Consider the following 23,369-nt stretch of genomic DNA (forward strand, 5'->3'; position numbering starts at 1 on the left):
TCACCAAGGCTGGAATGCAGAGGCATGATCACAGCTCACTGCATCCTCAACCTCCTGGGGCTCAGGCGATCCTTCCACCTCAGCCTCCTGAGTAATTGGGACTACAGGTGCATGCCTCCATGCCCGGCTGATTTTCCTTCCTTTTTTCCTCCCTCCCTCCCTCCCTCCCTTCCTTCCTTCCTTCCTTTAGAGATGACATCTTGCTATGTTGCCCAGGCTGGTCTCAAACTCCTGGGCTCAAGCCTTGGCCTCCCAAAGTGCTGGAATTACAGACATGAGCCACCATGTCTATCCAGGAGAACACTTCTGAGGAACTCAGGCCTCAGCTCCTTTCAGAACCGAGATCCAGCACCTGGCCAGACACATCGGTGCTAAACAAAAATGTGCCAGGAGTTGATTTTAAATTTCTTCTTTATTATTTTAAAAAAAGCATTTTTCTGGGTTTTTAAACTTCTCCAATACATAAAACTTTTTTCCCCCCGCCACTTAGCACTTCATTCTTGCCTCCTACACTCCTGCTCCTGGCATCATCTGCCTGCAGGACCTGGATGAAGAAACCTTTACAGCCGCCGAGATCTGGGAACCAGAGGGGCTGAAGGCTTGAAGGAAGGTGGTTACCGGTCAAAAGGAAAAGTTCATTTCCACAAAAATATAAACCGGGAGGATGAGACCAGCACATACATGTATGGATTGATCTACAATCCACATAAAAAAAATAAACCCAAATAAACCCAAATTGTCATTTAACATTTGTAACATTATACAAAATAATATATATTTTTAAACAACACATACTTATCTACACACACATTGCGCGCACACACATACACACACACACAAAACACACACACACACACACACACACAAACAAACAAGGTGCTAGCGACCCCTCTGTGCTTCTGTTTGCGGGGACGAGGGTGTCAATAGGCAAAGATGACGTGGTAGGTGACCTGGTGGCCATTGTCCCAGGCATACAGCAGGCGGTCCTTGGGGTTGTAGTCTATCTGGGTGGTGTAGGAATATTCGTTCTCGAACAGCAGCCTGGGGACGATCTGCGTGTTGGTGTGGGTGTCAAAAGCATAGGAGATGTTGGCGTTCCGCTGGTTGTAGCTGTCCACAGCATACAGCACCCCGCAGATGACAAAGCAGTTGCCGTAGAAGTTCCGCCGGAGCCCCGTGCGCCACGTGGTCTCCTTCTGCGTGCTCAGGTCCACGGCATTGAGCTTGCTCAGGACGATGACCTCCTGGCTGAAGCCCTCGTCATCCAGCGCCGGGTAGATGAGCCACAGGCCGTTCTCATCCACGGCGAAGTCCACGTCCGAGTGGCCCTGCCACCGCCAGGGCGTGGCCTCCTCGTAGGCCACGTCATGCAGCATGGCCCAGGCGGCCACGTAGCGCTGCTTCAGGTCGTACTTGATGATGTTGCGGGTGAAGGCGCGGTTGTAGTAGAAGGCGCCGTTGTACACCACGTGGCCCGTACCGATCCAGCTGTACGGGAGCTTGTAGGAGTTGCTCCAGCGACCTGTGCGGGAGAGGTCGGGGGGCTTCAGGGCGGGGTTGCCGGGGGCAGGTGGCCGATGGGGCGGGACGGGGTCAGCTGGGGTCTGGAGGCCTGGGTTTGTGTCTTGGCTCTGCCACTTGCTAGGGTGCTATGGGACACCCCTGAAGCTTTCTGCACCCCAGTATCCTTATCTGCCATCTGGAAATGACACTTTCCCTTCCTCTCTGAGCTGTTTCAAGGACGCAGGGAGCTAATACATGTGACTGTTTTGGGTCGACCATCAGGGGCTACGGGAAGGGAGGATGTGTCACTCTTGGCTTCTGGACTCGACTCAAGGCCATCCCATAGCCCAGGAGCTGGGAAGGAGGGACAGAGACCAGAGGCAGAGCATGTGAGGTGTGGATAGGGACAGCCTTCCCAGGAAAGGTCCTTTCACCATCAGAAGAAGGTGTCACCCTTCCAGTCTACTGTCACCCTCCGAAGAGGCCAGGCCATGATGAAAGCAGAGGATGGCGGGGAAGGGAAGACACCGCCCGAGATGGACCCATACCACGCACCTTGTTTGAAGTTCTCCAGGTTCCGGAACTCTACCAGGGTGTTGCCGTAGTAATAGTTGGTTACGTAAATCCGCTCATCCTTGGCCAGGGGGTCTTTCATCCAGGCCCCTTCATTCCGCCCGTATGTGTTCTGGGTGATCGGCCCTGTGATTGTAGAGAGGGTGTCCTTGCACCTTCCTGGAGGAAAAGAGGTGGGTGGAGCTGTGGGGAGCCTGTGGAGCATGTGAGCATGCCCACCCCTTAAACCATGCATGTGGGTTCCCCTTCCTGGAGTCTAGGCTCCTTGGCAGGCCTCAACAGCCCTGTGTAAGCTGACCCCAAACATTTTTCCAGCATCGTCTCCTGGCGACTCCTCTTATCCACCCCCCACTTGGCTCCTATAAAGCCATCTGCCGTCCCCATGGGCCACTTTCACGCCACCATGCTTTGCTCCTGTTGTCCTCTGACTTCTCAACCCTAGCCCTCAAGGTCCTGAAAAAGTCCTTTTCTGACACCACACCCTCCTCAGGAGAACACTTTTCTCCTTCTGTTCCGTTCTGCTCTCACAGCAGGATGTCAGCATCCTACAGCCCATCCCTGGAGCATGTCATCTTGTTGGGCCTCTCTCCTCCCTCCACGTCCGCCCCCACCAGAGTGTAAGCACCAAGGGAGCCAGGGCTGTGGCTTTTCCTCATTGTGTTCTCAGTACTCAGAACACACAGCAAACAGCATGTTGAAGGTGCTCAGTGGATTGACATTTGGGTGAACCCACAGCACAAGAAGTGGGACCAGAGGAGAAGACGCTGCTGGGTGTTACCAAGCACCGAGCTCCATCTGCGGCTGAGCTACCCAGGCTGTTTGAGGCTGGGTGACCAGCAGATAGCGAAGACATAACTGAGTGGTGAATGTTCATGCCCTTGAGGCCTGTTCACCATCCTAGAGAGCTATCCTCAAACCTGTATCCCTGTCACAACTGGGAGCAGGATGCCAACGGCCACTGCTAGAGAACTGGAGGGACAAGGCAGGCTACCAAGTTCCCCATTAAGGAGCTTACTCTGGTTGTGGAAGCCTTCTTCAGCGATCAGGAGTGTCACTGTCACCCAGGCTGGAGTGCAGTGGCACGGTCATGTTTCACTGCAGCCTTGACCTCCTGGGCTCAGGTCATCCTTCCACTTCAGCCTCCCGAGTCGCTAGGACTACAAGCACGTGCCACCATGCCCAGCTAATTTGGTTTTGTTTTGTTTTGTAGAGATAAGGTCTTAAACTCCTGGACTCAAACAATTCCCCTGCCTCAGCCTCCCGAAGTGTTGGAATTACTATACCCATCCAGCAGTATTCCTGTGAGTGGCTCTTTGGGTGACTCAATGTCCAGAAACCTAAATAGCCACTGGTACCATACTGGGTTCCAGACCAAGTTGAAAGCCTGCAGTGCTTATGTACAGTATTACTATTGAGCATGGCCTTGAATGATGCTGAAGTCACATGTGACTACTGAGGGCACGTGCTCTTTCTGTCCCCACACAGGTGGATTATGGAGGAGATGGAAGAGGGCAGTGGAAGGGCACTGAGATGAATTCTGTCCTCACATCTTCCTCCACCGCATGCTGGCAGCTAGGACCAGCAGAACCCCTGCCCCACCTGCCATTAAGACGACGGCACAGATGGGTAAGGAAAATAATTGGTCCTTAACACTCAGCTGGGACAAACGTAACAAAGTCTTCAGTTTGAACTGGGGCTTCTCCAAGTTCTAGGCCACTCCCCATTTTCAAGTTGCTCCAATCTGTTCCATCTATTCTGTTCCCCCAGAAGTGGTCTGAGGAAGGAGCCCAAGCCCTGCAGCTGGCAGGACAGGGCCAGGCAGCTGGACGCTTGGCTCTGGATCTGGGGCATTGTCTTCCAGGAAGGCCCCGGCAGCTCCATGTGGGGTTTATTAGGTCCTGGTCTTACAGAGCGGGGAGAGATTCCATCTCCATAAGACAAACAACAGAACATCCTAGCCGGTGCCTCATTCCCCCATAACTGAGCTCATCTGTCCAAGACAATAAAATAGAAGTCCCTGGCCGAGCCCTGGCAGCCGAGACCTGATGGAAAATCTCTCACTCCCTGACGCTAAGTGGGGCCCTGGCTGTCAGGGGGAAAGCCACGCTTTCTCTGCACTGAGGTGAGCCCTAGTGTGCCATCCCCAGGCAGGCCCCCTGCCTCTGGCAAAGTCCAGCAAGGATGCTCATTCCCTGTCCAGAGGCACCCCAACCTATGCCCCCGAGCCCCCAAATGGGTGGGGTGTTTTCTCTCCGGGGGTGGCCATGGCCACACCACCCTACTGACCAAACATGAAAACTGTCGATGAGCTCCTGAAAGCCAGAGCTAATCTGAGCTCCCCGAAAATCCCTACAGGGCCCCGTCTTAGCACCAACACTCTGCAATGGCAGGGTCCTCATGTGGGGCTATAGGTGTACCCTAGGCTGGAGCCAGAGACCTCCAAAGTCTGTGTTGCCGCTGTAACGTCACAGAGCTTTAACTTTCTTAATAATGCATGTCCTGCCTACTTCACAAGAGGGCTTGGAGAAGCCACTGTGATGACAGTGTGGCAGGCCGAGTAATGACTCTAAAGACTCCATGTCTAATCCCTGACACCTGTGAAGATGACAAAGGGAAACAGAAGGGACTTTGTAGATATGATTACATCAAGAATCTTGAGATGGGGATATTATCCTAGGCTATCTAGGTGGATCCTAAATGCAGTCACAAGTATCCCAAAAACAAAGGGCAAAGGGAGATCTGACTACAGAAGAGGAGGAATCAGTGTGATGATAAAAGCAAAGACTGGAGCAGTGTGGCCACAAGCCAAGGAATGCTGGCAGCCACCAGAAGCTGGAAAAGGAAAGGAATGGATTCTCCCTCGAGCCCCTGGAAAGAAATACTCCTTCTGACACTTTGATTTCAGCTCTGTAAGACTTATTTTGGCTTTCTGGCCTCCCAAACTGTTAGAGAATAAATTTCTGTTTTTAGCCACTAAGTTTGTGGCGATTCAGAGGCACAGGAAACTGATACAGATGGAATGAACTTCTTGGGTTAGGGCAGGCGTCCGTATTTCTGTAGGCAGCGGGGGAGTCCCAGCTTGTAGCCTCACAGTCCTGGTACTGGGCCCTCAGGACGTCTGTCCTCGTGCCCTCAGAGAGAGCAAACACGGCGCACACAGGGTGGGTGAGCCCAGGCAGGGACAGCGGGACGGTTTCAGAGCATTTAAAGACAGGACCGAGGAAGAGGTCAGCATACCATGAGGCCCAGACACATCAGCATGCTCTGAGAATCTGGGGCGGTTCAGAGGCTCCTGCCCTTGGCAGCAACTGTCAGCCTTGGAGAGGAGACACTGCACATGGACTCCTCCTCAAGGGGAATGACAGAAAGATGGGAGACAGTTCAAAGGAAGTGCAGAGAGAAGAGAATGCTGTCTGCAGCTCATCTTAGGGTTCCCCAAGCAGGGCTGCCTCGGACTCCGGTGATGGCTGATGTCTATTAATCCTCCCTAGTTTGGGGAGGCAGCTGATCCTGTTTCAAAGGTTACCAGAGCCTGAAAAGAAGAGGCCCTTCCCCTCAGCATATAAACCTGGTGGAATCTCAACATCCTATAAAAATAAACCAGCAAACAAAAGCCTGCTCTGCCCTCAGCCCCAGCGCTCACTTGACAACCCTCCCCATCACGGTCCCTGGGAGCGTCTGCTCCCCACGTCACTGTCACTACAATACTGACACACTTCTCAGCCCCTCAATCTGACTTCTGCCTTCAATGCCCATGTGCTGCCGCCATCAGGGGTGTACTCCTGTCCTATCATTCTAACCGAGCCTCTCTTGGTCAGGACTGTGGACCACCCTGGCGCCCACCCCACTCAGGAGGCGGCTCCTCCTTCACTCCTCACTCGCCTCCGCCACTCTCTCCTGGCCCCCACCCCACCCCCCCGCGTGCATTCTCCAGCTTTTTGGTGGGGGTCTTCTCTCCTGCCCTCCTTTCAAATGTGGTCCCCTAGAGTCCTCTCATTCCTCCTGCACTCGCTGGGCAGATTCCACTCTTTCTAATGACTCATCCCAGGTCTTGTCTACGAGCATCATATGACCAGCTGTCTGCTAGACATCTACTGCTGTGTGTCCTCCTGGTACCCAGCTGCTCGCATTCCCCATGGGTGCCATGCCCAGGGCTGGCCTTAGGGGTATATGGCCTGTGCAATTACACAGGGACCTTGTTCAGAGGGCCGCCCCTGGTTTAATGCTCTGGGCTTGCCATCTTGAATGTCTTAATAATTTGACCCTTGAACTTGTGTTTTATAATGAAGTCTAACAGAACAATGGAGTACATGCGTGAACAGAGGAGAACGTAAGATATACGTGGTCACCTTCCTTGTGCCCCATGTGCATATGGGGTTCACAACTTCCAATGAACACAGAAGCCCACTGTGCTTCGGAGTTTAGGGAGATTCAAAGTAAGGGCAAGGTAGTACATGGCTCCAGAGTCCATGTTTTCCATTTGAACCAAAACATTCTTCAAAAGCAGAAAGAAGGCATTCAACCCACAAACCAACATCATCAGGGACATTGGGGCCAAGAATGATTTGTCAGAAATGTCATCACAATAGTACTTTTGCCCTTAGCTAAGTTGGCCAAATGCACTCTCAGATGCAAAACACCCTGGTTCCACTGCTTACCAAGATTTTTTTTTTACTTTAAAAACATTTTTTATGCTTTTTAAATTATTATCTGGAAATAAGAGTAGGTGGGAAACTTGTAGTACTTCATAAACTTCTCAGTTTACTATTGTCCATGTTGAAATTAAGTATTAACCTTAAAAAATATGAAAATATATCATTTAAGTTTATGAAAGCTGATAGCAATTTTAAAAGGAAATAAACTATTAACCATAGACTGTTTCATTTTCAAATATGACCTGCTTCTGTTAACATATCAAATAAACATTAGAAGATATCGGAGGCCCTTTTGAGTTGGAGTCTCACTCTGAGTGCAGTGGCCGCTTCCGACCACTGCAGCCTCGACCTGCTGGGCTCCGTGATCCTTCCGCCTCAGCCTTCCAAGTAGCCGGAATTAAGGCATACGCTACTACGCCCGGCTGATTTTTTGATTTATTATAGAGATGAGGTCTCACCAAGTTGCCCAGGCGGGTCTCGAACCCGCAGGCTCAGGCAACCCACTCGCCTTGGCCTCCCAAAGCGCAGGATTATAGGCTGAGCCACCGAGCCCAGCTGGTGAATATCCTTCTTTATCTTCACAAATTAGCAGCATTCTATAAACAAATAAGAACTCAGATGCTTTATTAGAGACATAATTTCATTAATCCTCATGTAGTCTCTCTGAGATTTATGTGTAACCCTTGCCTTTTTTCTCTGCCCTTCAAATTAAGTGACCAATAAAATCATAATTAAGATATAGATGATAAATCTCACATCCGTAGTTCTCAAATTCCTAATTAGTGTATTACATTTCAAGAAGCTGGTCAGCTAGAATCTGTATTTGAGGTATATCAATAATGTAAACAGAACTAAGTCTAGTTATTTAACTGATTTTAAAAAAGAAACATTTTCTAAATTTCATGCTTTACAAGCTTTTGTTATACATTTGTTGACAGCCTTTAAAAGACTGCCTTATTTTCAAGGTACCTTTAAGGCAATTAGTTAATTAAACAGGGTCCATTCTGGCTTATGGGATACAATGGGTAAAAAGAACAGCAGCAAGAAAAATGTATGGTCCAGGCCTCCCAGTCACAAAGAATATTTTTAAAAAGGTCACATGTATACAAAAGATACACTTGACAGGGTTGAAAGTTAGGCATTCATCATAGTGCACTGTGAATATGTCTATAAACTATGCAATTATCTTATGAATGGCTCAATTAAACTGCTTTGGGACCAAAAGAGTTAATTTATTAAAACAAAAATATTTCAATTTTTTTGTTAAAAAGGAAGAAAGAAAGCAGTGGTATTCTAACAAACACCAATGGCCCAGGAACCTCAACATATTCTTTCTTGTGTTACCTCTCTATATTAGATAACAACTGATGCTGAAAATGACACAGAAGAAGAAGGAAACATGGGGCAACTCATATTCCTTTTCTTTTTAGTCCTTCTGTAAGCTGAAGGTAGGGAGTGTTGTGAAAACGTTTGCATATCAAGTGAACAAAAACAGATGAGCTAGTTTTGTGTAGTATTTCCACTGTTCTCATAAGAACGAAATACATATGTATGTAGGAGCTACAAAATACCAGTTGTGTCATCTTGGTAGAGTCTGCAAATGAGCTGAAAGATCTTATATTTGCCTTTAAAAACTGACATTACATGATATAAAGATGACTGGTATAATCTGTGCTCATGATTTAAAATGTTAATACAGGCATCCCTCAGAGAGACTTCAGGCTTGGTTCCAGGCCACCACATCATTGCATTAAAGCAAATCTCACAATAAAATGAGTCATACAAATTTTTTGGTTTCTCAACACATATAAAACTTACTTTTACAGTCTGTTAAGGGTGCGATAGCAGTATGTCTATAAAACAATGTACATACCTTAATTTTAAAACACTTTATTGCCAAAAAATGCTAACAATCATCTGAGCCTTCAGTGAGTGGTAATCTTTTTGCTGATGGAGAGTCTTGTCTCAATATTGATGTCTGCTGATGTCTGCTGACAGATCATAGTGGTGGTTGCTGAAGGCTAGGGTGGCTGTAGCAATTTCTTAAAGTGAGGAAACAGTGAGGTGTGTTACAGCGATTGACTCTTCCTTTCACCAAAGATTTCCCTGTAGCATGTGATGCTGTTTGTCAGTATTTGACCCACAGGAGAACTTCTTTCAAAATTGGAGTCAATCCTCTCAAACCCTGATAGTGCTTTACCAACTAAGTCTATGTAAATCCTTTGTTGTCATGTCAACCGTGTTCACAGCATCCTCACCAGAAGAAGATTCTATCAAAAACAAAACCAAAAAACACTTTTTTTGTTTTTGCTCTTCCATAGGAAGCAACTCCTCATCCATTCAAGTTTGATCATGAGGTTGCAGCAATTCAGTCACTTCTTCAGGCTCCACTTATAAATCTAGTTTTCTTGCTATTTCTACCATCTCTGCAATCACTTCCTCCTCTGAAGTCTTGAACCTCTCCAAGTCATCCATGAGGGTTGGAACCCACTTCTTCCAAACTCTTGTTAATGTTGACTTTTGACCTCCCTTCATGTTTCATGAATGTTCTTAATGGTGAATCCTTTCCAGAAGGTTTCCAATTTACTTTGCCCAGATCCATCAGAGGAATCACTATCTGAGGCACTACAGCCTTACAAAAAGTATTTCTTAAATAATTAGATTTGAAAGTCAAAATGGCTCCTTAATGCATGGGTTACAGAATGGATGCTGTGTTAGCAGACAATGAAAACAACATTTGTCTCCTTGTACATCTCCATCAGAGCCCCTGGATGACCAGGTGCATTGCCAATGAGCAGTTATATTTTGAAAGGAATCTTTTTTTTTTTTTTTTTTTTGAGCAGTAGGTCTCAATAGGGGACTTAAAATATTCAGTAAATCATGCTGTAACAGATGTGTAAATATTCAGGCTTTGTTGTTCCATTTATAGAGCACAGGCAGAGTTGATTTAGCATAATTCTCAAGGGACCTAGGACTTTTGGAATGACAAATGAGCATTGGCTTCAACTTAAAGACAACAGCTGCATTAGTCCTAACAAGACAGTCAGCCTGTTCTTTGAAGCTTTGAAGTCAGAAACTGACTTCTCTCTTTAACTATGAAAGTCTTAGATGGCATCATCTTCCAATAGAAGGCTGTTTTGTCTACATTGAAAATCTGTTGTTTAGCATAGCCACCTTCATCAGTGATCTTAGCTAGATCTTCTGGCTAATATGCTACAGCTTCTCCATCAGCATTTGCTGATTCATCTTGCTTTTTTTTTTTTTTTTGAGTTGGAGTCTGACTCTGTCGCCCAGACTGGAGTGCAGTGGACGCTCCCGGCCACCGCAGCCTCGACCTGCTGGGCTCCGGCGATCCTTCCGCCTCAGCCTTCCGAGTAGCCGGAATTACAGGCGCGCGCTACCATGCCCGGCTGATTTTTTGATTTATTGTAGAGATGAGGTCTCGCTGCCCAGGCGGGTCTCGAACCCGCAGGCTCAGGCAATCCACTCACCTCAGCCTCCCAAAGGCGCGGGATTACAGGCTGAGCCACCGAGCCCGGCCATCTTGCATTTTTATGTTATGAAGATGGCTTCTTTCCTTAAACCTCATCAACCAACCTCTGCAAGCTTCCAAGTTTTCTTCTGCAGTTTCCTCAACTCTCTCAGCCTTCGAAGAATTGGAGAGAGTCAGGGCCTTGCTCTGGATTAGGCTTTGGCCTAAGGGAATGCTGTGGCTGGCTTGAACTTCTATTCAGTCCAATAAAACTCTCCATATGAGCAATAAGGTTGTTTCACTTTCTTATCGTTTGTGTGTTCACCAGAGAAGCACTTCAAGAACTTTTCCTAACAGTTCACAACGTAGCTGTTTGGTGCAAGTGGCCTAACTGTTGGCCTGTCTCAGTCTTTGGCACGCCTTCCTCATTAAGCTTAATCATTCCTGGCTTTTGATTTAAAGTGAGAGACAAGCAACTCTTTTTTTCACTTAAACACTTAAAGGCCATTAGGGTTATTAACTGGCATAGTTTCAATTGTTTGTGTCTCTGGGAATAGGAGGACCAGAGGAGAGGGAGGGAGATAGGGGAATGGCTGGTGGGTGGGTCAGTCAGATACACGTATTTGTTTATTAAGTGCACTGTTTGTGGTTTTTTTGAGTTGGAGTCTCACTCTGTCGCCCAGACTGGAGTGCAGTGGCCACTCCCGTCCACTGCAGCCTCGACCTGCTGGACTCTGGCGATCCTTCCGCCTCAGCCTTCTGAGTAGCCGGAATTACAGGCGTACGCTACCATGCTTGGCTAATTTTTGATTTATTGTAGAGAGGAGTTCTCGCCAAGTTGCCCGGGTGGGTCTGGAACCCTCAGACTCAGGCAATTCACTCGCCTTGGCCTCCCAAAGTGCTGGGATTACAGGCTGAGCCACCGAGCCTGGCCATGTGTACTGTCTTATATGGCGTGGTGGGTGGTGCCCCCAAACAACTACAACAGTAACCTCAAAGATCACAGATCACCATAATAATGAAAAAATTTGAAATATTGTGCGAATTACCAAAATGTGACAGAGGCATGAAATGAGCACTTTGCTGTTAGAAAAATGGTGCTGGTGGACTTGCACTATGCAGGGTTGCCACACACCTTCCATTTGTAAAGAGCACAATGTCTGGGAAGTAAAATGAAGCACAATGAAACGAGGAGTGCCTGTACTGCTTTACTTACAATAGCATGAAATAGCAAATAAAAAATACCATAGGGAGAAAGACACACACACACACACACACACACACACACACACACACACACACACACACACCATGAAAGGAAGAAGAAAAGCTTTACATTGACTACGTTTGGTGTTCTTTGTTCCTGCTTTTTCAACATCCTATAGCTGCCCTGACTGTCCTGGTGCTCTTATGGGCCCTGGTCTCTCTCACTGCAACCCCACCTTCCTTATTTGCCTGGCTAATTTTCTCTCAGCCGTCAAAATAACCAGACCAGCATCTCTTTCCAGAAGAGGGTTCCCGGCTTCCTCAGGCTCCCTCTGTGACCCCCGCAGCCTGTGCGTTCCAGCGTTCACCACTCTGGGTTCCAGTGTTCACCACCCTGAATTGGAACCATGCTTCTGGGTCTGTCTCCAACAAGCTTGTGCAGCTCTGGGGCAGGGGCCCACCATGTCTGTCTTTGCATCCCTGACACCCACAACACTCACATCGTCAATCTTCAGGACTTTAACGACCAGATCTGAATATTGTTTCCATGCTTACAGAAGTCTCTGTCACTTGTTTTTTATAGTTTAATTTATTTTATTTATTGATCTTTTCTTGTGTTTTGTTTGTCTGGTTTGGTTTTTGGTGTTTTTTGTTTTTTGAGTTGGAGTCTCACTGTAGACCAGGCTGGAGTGCAGTGGCATGATCACAGCTCACCGCAGCCTCCCACTCCTGGGCTCAAGTGATTCGCCCTTCTCAGCCTCCTGAGTAGCTGGGCAGGCACCACCATGGCTGGCTTATGTTTTGATTTTTTTGTAAAGAGGAGGCCTTGCTATGTTGCTCAGGCTGTTCTCGAACACTTGGGCTCAAGCAATCCTCCTGCCTTGGCCTCCCAAAGTGCTGGGACTACAGAAGTAAGCCACCACGCCTTGCCTTATTTCTGTCACTTTTGGCATGGAGACCAAGCTTTTCCCTCTCTTCCTCCTCAGGCCTGGCTACTCCCTGCCCTGGAGTCCCATCACTCTCCCTCACATACCCACGTGTGCTGGTGCATCTGGGCTGTCTTCTATTCCCTGCCCACCCTGGCTCACGCTGTCAGCTCTGCCTGGAGGGATCCTCTCTGCCCCATGAGCCTAGTGAGCTGGTGACCACCTCTGCAGATGGAGGCCCCATGGCCGAAATGACATGGTGCCACTGGGCCACGTTCATCCATCACTGGCCACACGTCCCATGTACTCAGCCACTTCGGTCGTTGCTGCCTCCCTACACAGGTAGCTCCTTTATGGAAGTGACCACATCTCGCTCACTTGGATTTCCTCAGCCCAGCACAGTGCAGTGCTGAGTGGATTACGTGGGGGATCTTTTTCCTTATGGAAGGGTTTAGAACTCAGTCCTCTATTCATTTACAAGGATATGAAGGGATCCCAAAAATCCTGAATTTATTTATTAAAAACTGTTTGTTTATTCTTACATGTTCAAACTTCAGTTACCTTCAAAGTACTCTCTGTCTGATGCAATATACCTTTCAAGACACTTTGTCCTCTGCTCAAAACAGTTTTTGAGCTCATCAATTTTCATGCCTTTTAGTGCTTCTGTCATTTTTTTGTTTTACCTCTTTCACATTGGCAAAATGTTTCCCTTTGAGGACTTTCTCATGAGAGGGGTGGGAAATCATTTGGGCTGAGATCAGGTGAATGGGGGGTGGGGCATGGGAGTCATGCTGATTTTGGTCAAAAACTGCCGAACACTCAGCAGGTGTGGGCAGGTGCATTGTCATGGTGGAAGAACCAGTCACCTGTTTGCCACAATTCAGAATGTTTCTTCTGCAATGTCTCTCATAGCAATGCTGGCTGGTACACTGATGACAATGGGTTCCTAGAACACTCACCTAGCGGGGGAAGCCTGTACTGCAAGTATACGCCAAAAGATAATTCCCTCTTTTGGGGAATCCCCCTACATATGTTTTATTTACTTTATAGTCTTATTTCTTGGGCCAGAGACCCCTGTACTATACAATGACGGAGTTCCCAGTGGTCTGAGAAGGTTGGATTAGGTGGGTCAGCAGAGAGACTGAGCCCAGAGTGTGCTGGGGGAGCTGGGGCTCAGGGAGCTACCTGTCCAGTGACTTGGGGCAGCCACCAAGAAGGAGTCTTGGTGCCCAGTCTGGGTGCTGTGGAGGCTCTAAGAGCCTTGCCTCAGCACCAGCTTCCTGGACTGTTCCAAGTCAGCATCCCTGACCCGAGATAGGCAGGGCTGGCCATGTCACCCCGTGGCCAGTGGCCGGCGAAGCCTCGGGTGTGGTTATGACCATATACTGTGTGGGGGCGACATTCTTCACAGTTCATGGTATTTCCTAAATTCAGATAGGAGCCAGGCGCTCTCTGATCTTGTCATCAGCTGACTGTCCTCTTTGTCTGCTCCTCCCACACCTCCCTGCCCCCATCCCACACCAGCGCCTTCTAAAAACTTGGAATCTGGGCATCTGCAGAGCCTTGGCCAGGGCACACTATTTTATTTCTCTCCAATAGCCTGAGTAGGCCTCCCCAACCAGGTGCTGGGACAGGAGTGCCCCCTCAGATGGCAATCGACCCTGGTTCCCATCACTGATGATAACTTTCCCCTCTCTGCCCTAGAGCTATGCTATGGTCAAATGCTTGTTTGCACAACCAAAATACATTCTAATTTACTTGTTTTTGGAGTTTTCTTGAAAATTTTATGTCACCCCTGATGATCATGGTTTGGAAACCCTAGGATAAGATGTTCCTTTTGAAAGCAGGCCTATTTACAACCACATCCTAAATAGCTCAACAATCAAAATTGCCAGACTCATCCGCTGGCACACAACCCTTCCCAGGCACCACATTGGCGGCCTTTGTCTGTTTCAGCCAAACAGCCTTTTATCTAGCTGACGACTGGGAGATGTCAGCACATCACAGAGTCCCTCCACCAGGCACAGGCAAGTCAGGGATCTGCAGAGAAGGGTGCGGTACAAAAACTCCATCCACGCCAGCAGCAGCCACAGGAAGGGACTTGACGGCAATACATGATTACAAATGACTCCCAGAACAAATATGTCAAGCCACCCAAACAGCCTTTCTTCTTCTCTGGGCTATCCTCTCTTTTCACCCCTAGGTATTTGAAGAAAATACTGTATCTGTGTCCATGTAGACACGGTTTCTGCAGTAGACGCAAAAGGGCAAGCTCTTCTGAAAAGTCCCCCAGGCTCATCTTTTTTTTTTTCTATTTTTTTTTTTTATCGAGTCAGAGTCTCAAGGCTGGAGTGCAGTGGCACACTCACAGCCACCCCCATGTCAACCTGCTGGGCTCTGGCGATCCCTCCGCCTCAGCCTTCCAAGTAGCCAGAACTACAGGCACAAGCTACCACACCTGGCAAATTTTTTTTTTTTTTGAGTTGGAGTCTCACTCTATCGCCTAGACTGGAGTGCAGTGGCCCAGCCTCCACCTGCTGGGCTCCAGCGATCCTTCCGCCTCAGCCTTCCAAGTAGCTGGAACTACAGGCGTGCGCTACCACGCCCAGCTAGTTTTTGATTTATTGTAGAGATGAGGTCTCGCCAATTTGCCCAGGCAGGTCTCAAACCTGCGGGCTCAGGCAATTCACTCACCTCAGCCTCCCAAAGCGCGGGATGACAGGCTGAGCCACAGAGACCGGCTTAATTTTTTATTTATTGTAGAGATAAGGTCTCACCAAGTTGGCCAGGCTGGTCTTGAACCCGCAGGTTCAGGCAATCCGCTCGCCTCAGCCTCCCAAAGTGCTGGGATGACAGGCTGAGCCACTGAGCCTGGCCTCACAGGCTCATCGTTAGTGAATCTCGCATCCTTGGCGTGACGACTTTATTCCAGTTGAATAGAATATTGAGTGAGGGAAAAATATGTTCCCCTCCCCCAGATCCTACTACCAGGTCAACAGCTGCTGGAAACAAGTGTCTCTGTCTGGACATCATGATCTAAGTCAGGTGACTGGAGGAGAGCAGAGATCTAAGAGTCCCCGCATGCACCGGGAAAGACCACTGGTGGCAAAACCCAGGGAGGCAAGCAGAGAGAAGCTACATGCTGGGACCCAGGCTGGAGTGGGTCATGGAGACAGTGGAGAACTCACTCCTGGCTAGCAAGTTACCCCCGGAAGAGGCTCCAAGGAGGGCAAACAGCACCGCGTGAGGACATGGAAGGTGTGTGGGTCCTACCTGCAACCTGTCTCACTGTTAGAGTTCTAACTACCTGGCAGGAAGCAGCTTTCTAAATATCTGGAGAAACGCTGTCTTCCTCCCATGGGTGATAACAGGCTGAAGTGGTGGAGGTACGGGGTCCAGCAGAGTTTGCACCCATGGCAGAGGTGGGGTTGGAGGGCTGGTCTTGGGGGCCATGGTGCCGAAAACACAAAGGCCAGACAGCCCAGCTAGGAGCTCCTGCTCCAGCCCAGAGCGTTCTGCAGAAATTCAGCAGGATCTGAGCTTCAGGACTTGATCAGCCATGCAGTGAGTAACTGGCTTTCTACTCTACGGTTACTTTGCTCCCATCACAGAGGGAGAAGAAAAACACTCTCTCCTGCTCCCATCCAAGAACAGCCTTCTTGCTTTGTTTCCTCTAGGCCAGGGTTTTTAGGATTTTACTGGCTATTTCCCTGCTCCTACTCTGCCACTGTTCTAGAATTTTCATTCAATAAGAATTCCTAGCTGTAGCCCAGCCTGATAAACTCCCTGCAAAAAACCATAGAATATAAAGGAGGAAGGGGTCCTCAGCAAGTTTCTCATTTTAACTGAGACCTAGAGAGGAAGGGATTTGGCCAAGGTCAAACAGGGGCAGAGACTAACAAGGGTGTTTGGCTCCTGGCAGGTGCTCTTTCCACCGCCTTGTCTCTGGCAGTAGCTGGCACCTTACCCCGAAGATGAACAGGTGACAAGGCTGCCGAGGGAATGGAAAGGGGCAGAAGGGAAGAGAAGTAAAGGCAAGCCATAGCCTCTGTCAAGTCAACTGTTCTTTTAAAAAAGTATTTTGGTGAAATTACTATTCAGTAGTGCTATATTTTGGTCACTGTCAGTGGTGGCGATGAATGTTTGGCTTAGTTCTTCTAGAGTCTTCTCCATCCCCCTCTCCTACTTTACTCTTCTGTGTCATTGTGTGGCCACGGAGCTGCCAGGTCCAGAATTAGACAGCATTCTCCATGCTCCTTTAAACTTAACAGTCAGAAGGCTTCCCTTTTCTGATTAGAAAACTCCAATTCATCCTTCAAATGTAGCTCAAATGTACTTTCTTTTTTTTTTTTGAGTTGGAGTCTCACTCTATCGCCCAGACTGGAGTGTAGTGGCCGCTCCCGGCCACCGCAGCCTTGATCTGCTGGGCTCCAGCAATCCTTCCACCTCAGCCTTCCAAGTAGCTGGAACTACAGGTGTGCGCTACAGGTGTACGCCAGGCTAATTTTTGATTTATTGTAGAGATGAGGTGGGTCTCGAACCCGTGGGCTCAGGCAATTCACTCACCTCAGCCTCCCAAGGCGCATGATTATAGGCTCAGCCACCGTCAAATGTACTTTCTAAGAAAAGTCGCCCAAGCCTTTCTGACAGCCAGGCTTTCTTTTCTCTGTTTCTCCATTCCCCTGTAGAGCATTTGCCACAGGACACCGTGATGCTTATATGCTCTTTAGGGCTGAGGCTGATGAGGTTATGTGCCGGGGTTCACGGCACCCGTTATTCCCCTGCTTCCTCCCGCTCTGTTATGACACTGGAACTTTCCTCCCAAAAGTATTCATTGTTATTCTATGGCCTGGCAAACTTACTGCAGAAAACTTAACTTGGCCACTGCCAAATACCCCAGTACTCCTCACGAAGCCTAGTTAGTATACAGAAAGCACTTAACAGAGGTTTCTAAAACTGACCAATGCAGGTGAGATCTTGGTTCCATTAATTTAAATGTATTTTAGAACGGAGAGTCCCACTCTTGTCACTGGCACATCTTGAATACATAAACCTTAGATGTTAAAACTAATCACTAGTCCAAGGCATAACCCCATTTGCCTTTCTTTGTGGGGAACTTGGACCATTTGTCCCTCTTCCATCCTTCCAGCCCACTTCCAGACTCAGCCTTTCCCCTGGGCTGACCAGGAGACCAAGGCCAGGGAGGATGGACTCACTCACCTATGACATTCCGGATGTCGTCTTCCTCTTCGGGGCTCAGGGTGGGGCTGGCAGGGGTTGTCCCCTGCCCAGTAGTAGCATCTTTCCCCAGCAAGTCTGTCCCAACTGCGGTGGGAGACACAGGGGCTGTGGGCATAGCGTCCGCCAACACATCCCCAGGAGCCACTGCCAGAGAGGCTGGGACCGGAGGTTGCTGGGTGGCTGTGTGGGCCACAGTGGTGGCTGGCACCTGAGGGACCGACTCGCTCATGCGACCTGGAAACACTGAGGTGGTCTGGAGTGTTGCTGAGAGGGGTCCGACTGAGGCAGGGTCGGCCACGCTGGGAGCCAGGGTCGAGGGCTGTGGCAGCATTGAGGACAGGGGTGCGGTCTGAGTGCTTGGGGCAGTTGTCACCGCCGGGCCGTGTCCCTGATGGGAGGCTGCTGCCCTCCGGGTGGCGCTGGTCAGCAGGTCATCGTGTCTCAGGAGCTGATCTTCAATCAGCAAGTCCACTCCATTGTCACCGCTGAACAACTCATCCTCTGTGAAACAAACACAAGGTTCACTATGGCCCGGGAGAGGAACAGCCGTAGGGGGCCCAGAGCCTGTGGCAACAGGCAGGTTCATGAGGGGCTTTTCCTCGACATGAAAACCTCACGCAGGGAGGAGGCCTAGCCGGGGCTTCTGAAGAAGGCAGAAAGGGGCATTTGCTGGAGGGTTCCCCTGACCAGACTGCGGCTGAGTTCCTCCTGACACATGGTCACAGGTGGGATGCACAGCTGTGTGCTGGGAACACGATGGCTGGGAAGGAGTTAGCCGTCCAGCCCATTCAGTCAGCAAATGTATGTGGAGCAAGGATGATGACGGTGAGTGAGACAAAGACCTTTAACATCACAGAGCTTCTATTTAGTGGTGGAGATGCCGTAGAACACATAGACAAGATTGTATGGCTGAAGGTGTGATGGGAAAAAGCAGAATAGGGTCAGAAGGGTCTAGAAAGCTAGGAGGGGAGGGAAACTTGCAGTTATGCCCCAAGTGGTCAGCATGAGCCTCACTGAATGGAGAGACGGGCAGAGGCCTGGAGGAGGTGAAGGATTAGCCAAGCAGCCATCGGGGGAAGAGGATTCCGGGGGAAGTAAATGCAGAGGCCCTGAGGCAGGAACACACGTGTTGCAGCTGAGGGGCAGCAAGGCTGCCAGTGTGGATGAAGCGGAGGGTGGAGGGGAGTGACAGGAGGCGGGGTCAGAGAGGGCAGGATTGCTCACATGCTGCTTGGGGGCTGTGCAGGGGCTTCGGTTTTTACTCTGAGTGAGACGGGGGAGGCTGCAGAGGTGGAACCTGGGGGAGCAGAGATTTCTTAGAGAGGACCAGAGAGCTCTAACCACGAAAGAAATAACAAGTGAAGTGGACTTCATGGGCTTATCCAAAACACCATTCGAGAACTGAAAGTGTAAGCCACAGGCAGAGAGCAAGTATGTGCAATATATATGATGTCAAAGGATTTGTATCCAGAATACAAGAAAAAACCTCCTGCAAGTCAATGACAAAAAAGCACAATTAAAAAGGGGCACAATGATGACACCAGCTACCGGGTCGAGAACGAACAGGATGGAAGCAAAGGCAGGAGAGGGAGCAGTCAGGAGGCTGGTGGGTCAGGCCTCGCAGGGCCAGGAACTAGCTCACACACAGCGAAGAGAGGGGAGCAGGAACCTCCGGGGATCCTGGGCAGGAAAAAGAAAGGAGACAGGAGGAGGAGGAGGCAGGTAGCAAGGAGGAACACAGGAAGAGAAAGAGAAAGATGGTGGAGGAAGGGGTCACCTATTTTCTGTGAAAAAGTACAAAGGATAGAGATACAAGGAGAGGTGTGGAGGCTCAGGGAAGCCCAGCACGTAGCTCTGAGCGAGTCATTCTCCCCAAGGCTCAGGTTCCTCATCTGCAAATGGAAGGACTCGACTGGAGGGCACCGAAGTCCCTTCCAGCCCTGCCACACTCTGCCATGTGGTCTTCTGCAAGCCCAGAGAAGTTAAGGGACTTGCCCAAGGCCACTCGGCAAGATGTGAGGAAATGCAGCAGGAGCGCCGGATGACTTGTAACTCTAGGGAGAGACCACAACAGTAGTTAGACTGCACAGGGGGTGCACGGCTCACAGTGAGGCCACCTCCACTCGGTCCAAATGGCGACTCCCTCCCTACCCTGCCTCTGGGACAGCCCTGCTGACCCCAACTCACGCTGCTCTTCGATGTCATTCTCTTCCTCAGACACCTTGGCTTTATAGTAGGTGATGCCCCGGATGACGGTGGGCTGGGAGGCCGGCCGGCCCCTCAGGTGGACCTGCCTCTGCAGAGGCCGCTGTGACCTCACCACCTCGGGCGGGGCCAGAGGTCGCGTCCGCAGGAGCTCGATGGAGTTGATCTGCTGGGACACGGTTTCTTCCTGCAGAAAGCGCTCTTCGTACTGCTCCTCAAGAGGGACACAAGGGAAGGGAAGGTCACTGGTCTGAGGCACTGGTCTGGAGCCAAGGCCAAGCCAAGCCCATGCTAAGAACAGCGGCACTTCCTAAGAGCCAGGCACCGTCCTAAGTGCTTACACATGTTAACTCATTTAGTCTTCTCATCAAACTTTTTTTTTTTTGGGTCAAAGTCTTGCTCTGTCACCCAGGCTGGAGTGCACAGTGGCAGGATCATGGCTCACAGCCACCTTGACCTCCTGGGCTCAGGCGCGCCTTCTGCCCCAGCCTCCTGAGTAACTGGGACTATAAGCACATGCCACCACACTCCGCTAATTTTTTTTTTTTTTTTTCCGTAGAGGCGAGGTCTTGCTGTGTTGCCCATGCTGGTCTTGAACTCCCAAGCTCAAGCAATCCTCCTACTTGGCCTCCCAAAGTGCCGGGATTATAGGCAGGAGTCACCTGGTTTTCTCACCAGTCTTACAAGGTAAGACCTATTTTACCCTGCTCATTTACACATTAGGAAACTGAGGCATGCTGAGATGATATAAACCACTCAAGGTCCCAAAATAAGTAAGTGGTAAGGCAAATTTGAACCAGGCAGTCCGGCTGAAGAATCGATATGTCTCTAACCTTGATGCTATACTGCCCAGAGAATGCGGATCTCTCCTCAGCCCTGGCCTAGGAGGGGTACTGGGTGGCTTGGATCTGGCATAAGTTGTTTCCTATGGAATCCACATGAGAGAAAGGGTGCCTGGCCTGGGATGGGAAGCTGGAGGACCGAGATGCATACCACCTCAGGATGAAGCCTGATCATTTTCACGGCTACCAGAGTGGGCTTCCAAAACACGTGTCACTCCAGCCCCCAGGCCCTTCCCACTGCATGCAGAAGTATAAGGTCCTTGGTTTGACATCGACAGTTTTCTTAAACATGGACCTAGGTCCAACTCAACTTTCTTTTCTCTTGTTTCGCGCTCCCCACCCCACGCCCTAGATACTCCAGTCATTTGACTGATTACTGAAGCTCTGGGCAGCTGAGCAGCTCTCTTGCCACCATGAGAGGATTTTGAGAACGAACATCACTAATTACATCTTAGAGTTAATGCTAATTTTTCCAGTCTTGGGTTGCTTGCCTCCAGAGCTGTCCGACATGAAAAAAAAACAAACTTTTCTATTGTTTGAGCCACTGTATTTCAGTCTCTTACTTAAAACTGAACACATCTTTTTTTTTTTTTTTTTTGAGTTGGAGTCTCACTCTGTCTGACCGCTCCCGGCCACCGCAACCTCGACCTGCTGGGATCCTTCCGCCTCAGCCTTCCAAGTAGCCGGAATTACAGGCATGCGCTACCATGCCCGGCTGACTTTTTGATTTATTGTAGAGACGAGGTCTCGCTGCCCAGGCGGGTCTCAAACCCGCGGGCTCAGGCGATCCACTCACCTCAGCCTCCCAAAGGTGCGGGATGACAGGCTGAGCTACCGAGCCCGGCTCTGAACACATCTTCTGGATACAAGTCTGCTTCTATGACTGCACCTCTCCTCACCTGCCTCCCACAGGTACTATTTAAGGATGTTGTCGTCTCTGCAGTCCATGAGAATTCAACAGAGTGGAGACTACCTCATGTTCATCTTTGATTCTCCTAGACAGATGCTCCTTAATGTTTGTTCAACTGAATTTTTGAATGATAACAAATCCCAAGGAGCTGTCTACACTTGTGACCAGCATTTGATTTTGACAAATCAAATGATGCCAAAAAGTAGGCTGCATATGTCCTGGTGTCTGGGCATCTTGACGGCGCCATGAGAAATGTCCTACGACTGTTCTGATCATGTAGAAGGACCACCCTGTTCTCCACAGAGCTGCTGCCCAAAGACTGAGCTCATGTCCACAGCGTGGCACGGTCTCTGAGTCCTGTGTGGGTCTGTCTGGTCCGACTTCCTGCCCAGGATCACAATCAACCACCATTAAAAGTAAAGAACCCTGGGCACAGGGCCTTCGAGCTGGCTGTGCTCCAAGTCAAGGCCTGCTCCTGAGGGACGGCGGCACCATCAGGAAAGTGTGGAGGCTTGCCAGGAGTGTGCCCCACCCTGCTCTCCTGAGGACTCCAGTGGCTGAATAACGAAGAGGTGGCTTTCTGCAGCCACCTAAACCACCCCCCTTCTCAACCAGGAGGAGAGCGTAAGCCTTGATGAATTCCTCCCAGAGAGCAGAGCGAACCCTCTGCCCCAGGTGCCCTGAGCCACCGCAGCCTCGACCTGCTGGGCTCCGGCGATCCTTCCGCCTCAGCCCTCCGAGGAGCCGGAATTACAGGCATGCGCTACCATGCCCGGCTGATTTTTTGATTTATTGTCGAGATGGGGTCTCGCTGTGGTGGGGACAATATTTTAGTGAACACCTATTAAGGCCATATATCTTTATATTACTTTTAACACTTACAACAATGGGGCAAGGTAGAGACTGTTATCTACATTTCACAGACGGGGAAACAGACACTCAGAGTCATTTAGCAGTCTGGTCCAAAGTCAATCAATTTAGCAGCTGGAAGGTGCACTTATTAAGTCGCACAATTGTTAAGTAGGTCCCAGGCTGCCCGCCTCTTCCTTATGTGAGGCCACACTGCCCACAGCTGCGACCACAGGACTGTCTTGTTGGCCATCCAAAACTTGCCTACATCCCCAAGTCCTCAGGGCGTGGTCTGGCTACTGCCCATCAGACTTGGGACATCCCTGACTTCCCACTGGAAAGAGCCGCCCAGGAGGCTGTCAAGAGGCCCCGGCCACAGCCCTTGACTCAGATGCTGAGGGGCGTCTAATTGCTGGACCCTGGTTTCCCTCTGCATCGCAAAAGCAGGTAGTCATTTCTTCGTGGCAAACCCCAGGAACTGTCTCTAATTCCAGGCCCTCAGGGAAGGGTGGGAACTGCAGTTCTTCGTCCCAGCCAAGGATATGGAGCAAGACCCTGGGCAGCCCTTGCCAGAGAACATATAATTTCCTCGGCTTCGCTGGCGACAGGCTGAGGGGGCAGAACAGCCCCCACCAAGCTTCAATTTCCTCTCTCTGCCCATCCGAGAGTCCCTTGTGTGACTTCAACTCCCAGAGCCGAATGTTCCCACTCCCCACCCGGTCCCCAGAGCCCCTTGCCAGCCCTCCAGGCAAGGACCATCTTGGAGAGGAGCCCCCAACAGATTACCACTCACCAGTCCAAGAAACCCCTGACGTCATCTACAAGAACTCTGAAAATAAACAAGCAAACGCAAATGCCCCGCTCACCCCCTTTTCGGCACGGGGTGTACTCAAGAGAGGGATGAAAGGGAGGAAGACCCCCAGGTTTGGGCCCCTTGGCCTCTTCCCCTTTCTGCCCCCGCTGCCCCAGTCTGGGCGGATTGTGCCA

At 49.8% G+C, this 23,369-nt stretch overlaps 1 protein-coding gene across 1 annotated transcript in view; it reads right to left on the bottom strand.

Moving 5' to 3' along the window:
- Window positions 1-393: 393 nt before the first annotated feature.
- The window catches only part of OLFML2B (olfactomedin like 2B), a 40,944-nt gene continuing 17,968 nt past the window's right edge, over window positions 394-23,369 (bottom strand). Inside the window, exons 5-8 of the mRNA XM_021714043.1 lie at window positions 19,764-19,989; window positions 17,556-18,077; window positions 2,059-2,235; window positions 394-1,522 (exon numbers count right to left, since the gene is read on the bottom strand). Coding sequence (XP_021569718.1) covers window positions 921-1,522; window positions 2,059-2,235; window positions 17,556-18,077; window positions 19,764-19,989 — 1,527 coding nt within the window. The 3' untranslated portion in view covers window positions 394-920. The remainder of the gene's footprint in view (window positions 1,523-2,058; window positions 2,236-17,555; window positions 18,078-19,763; window positions 19,990-23,369) is intronic.

Source organism: Carlito syrichta, unplaced genomic scaffold (genome assembly GCF_000164805.1).
Source record: "Carlito syrichta isolate Samal-C Ts95f unplaced genomic scaffold, Tarsius_syrichta-2.0.1 Scaffold94729, whole genome shotgun sequence".
Lineage (NCBI taxonomy): Eukaryota > Metazoa > Chordata > Mammalia > Primates > Tarsiidae > Carlito > Carlito syrichta.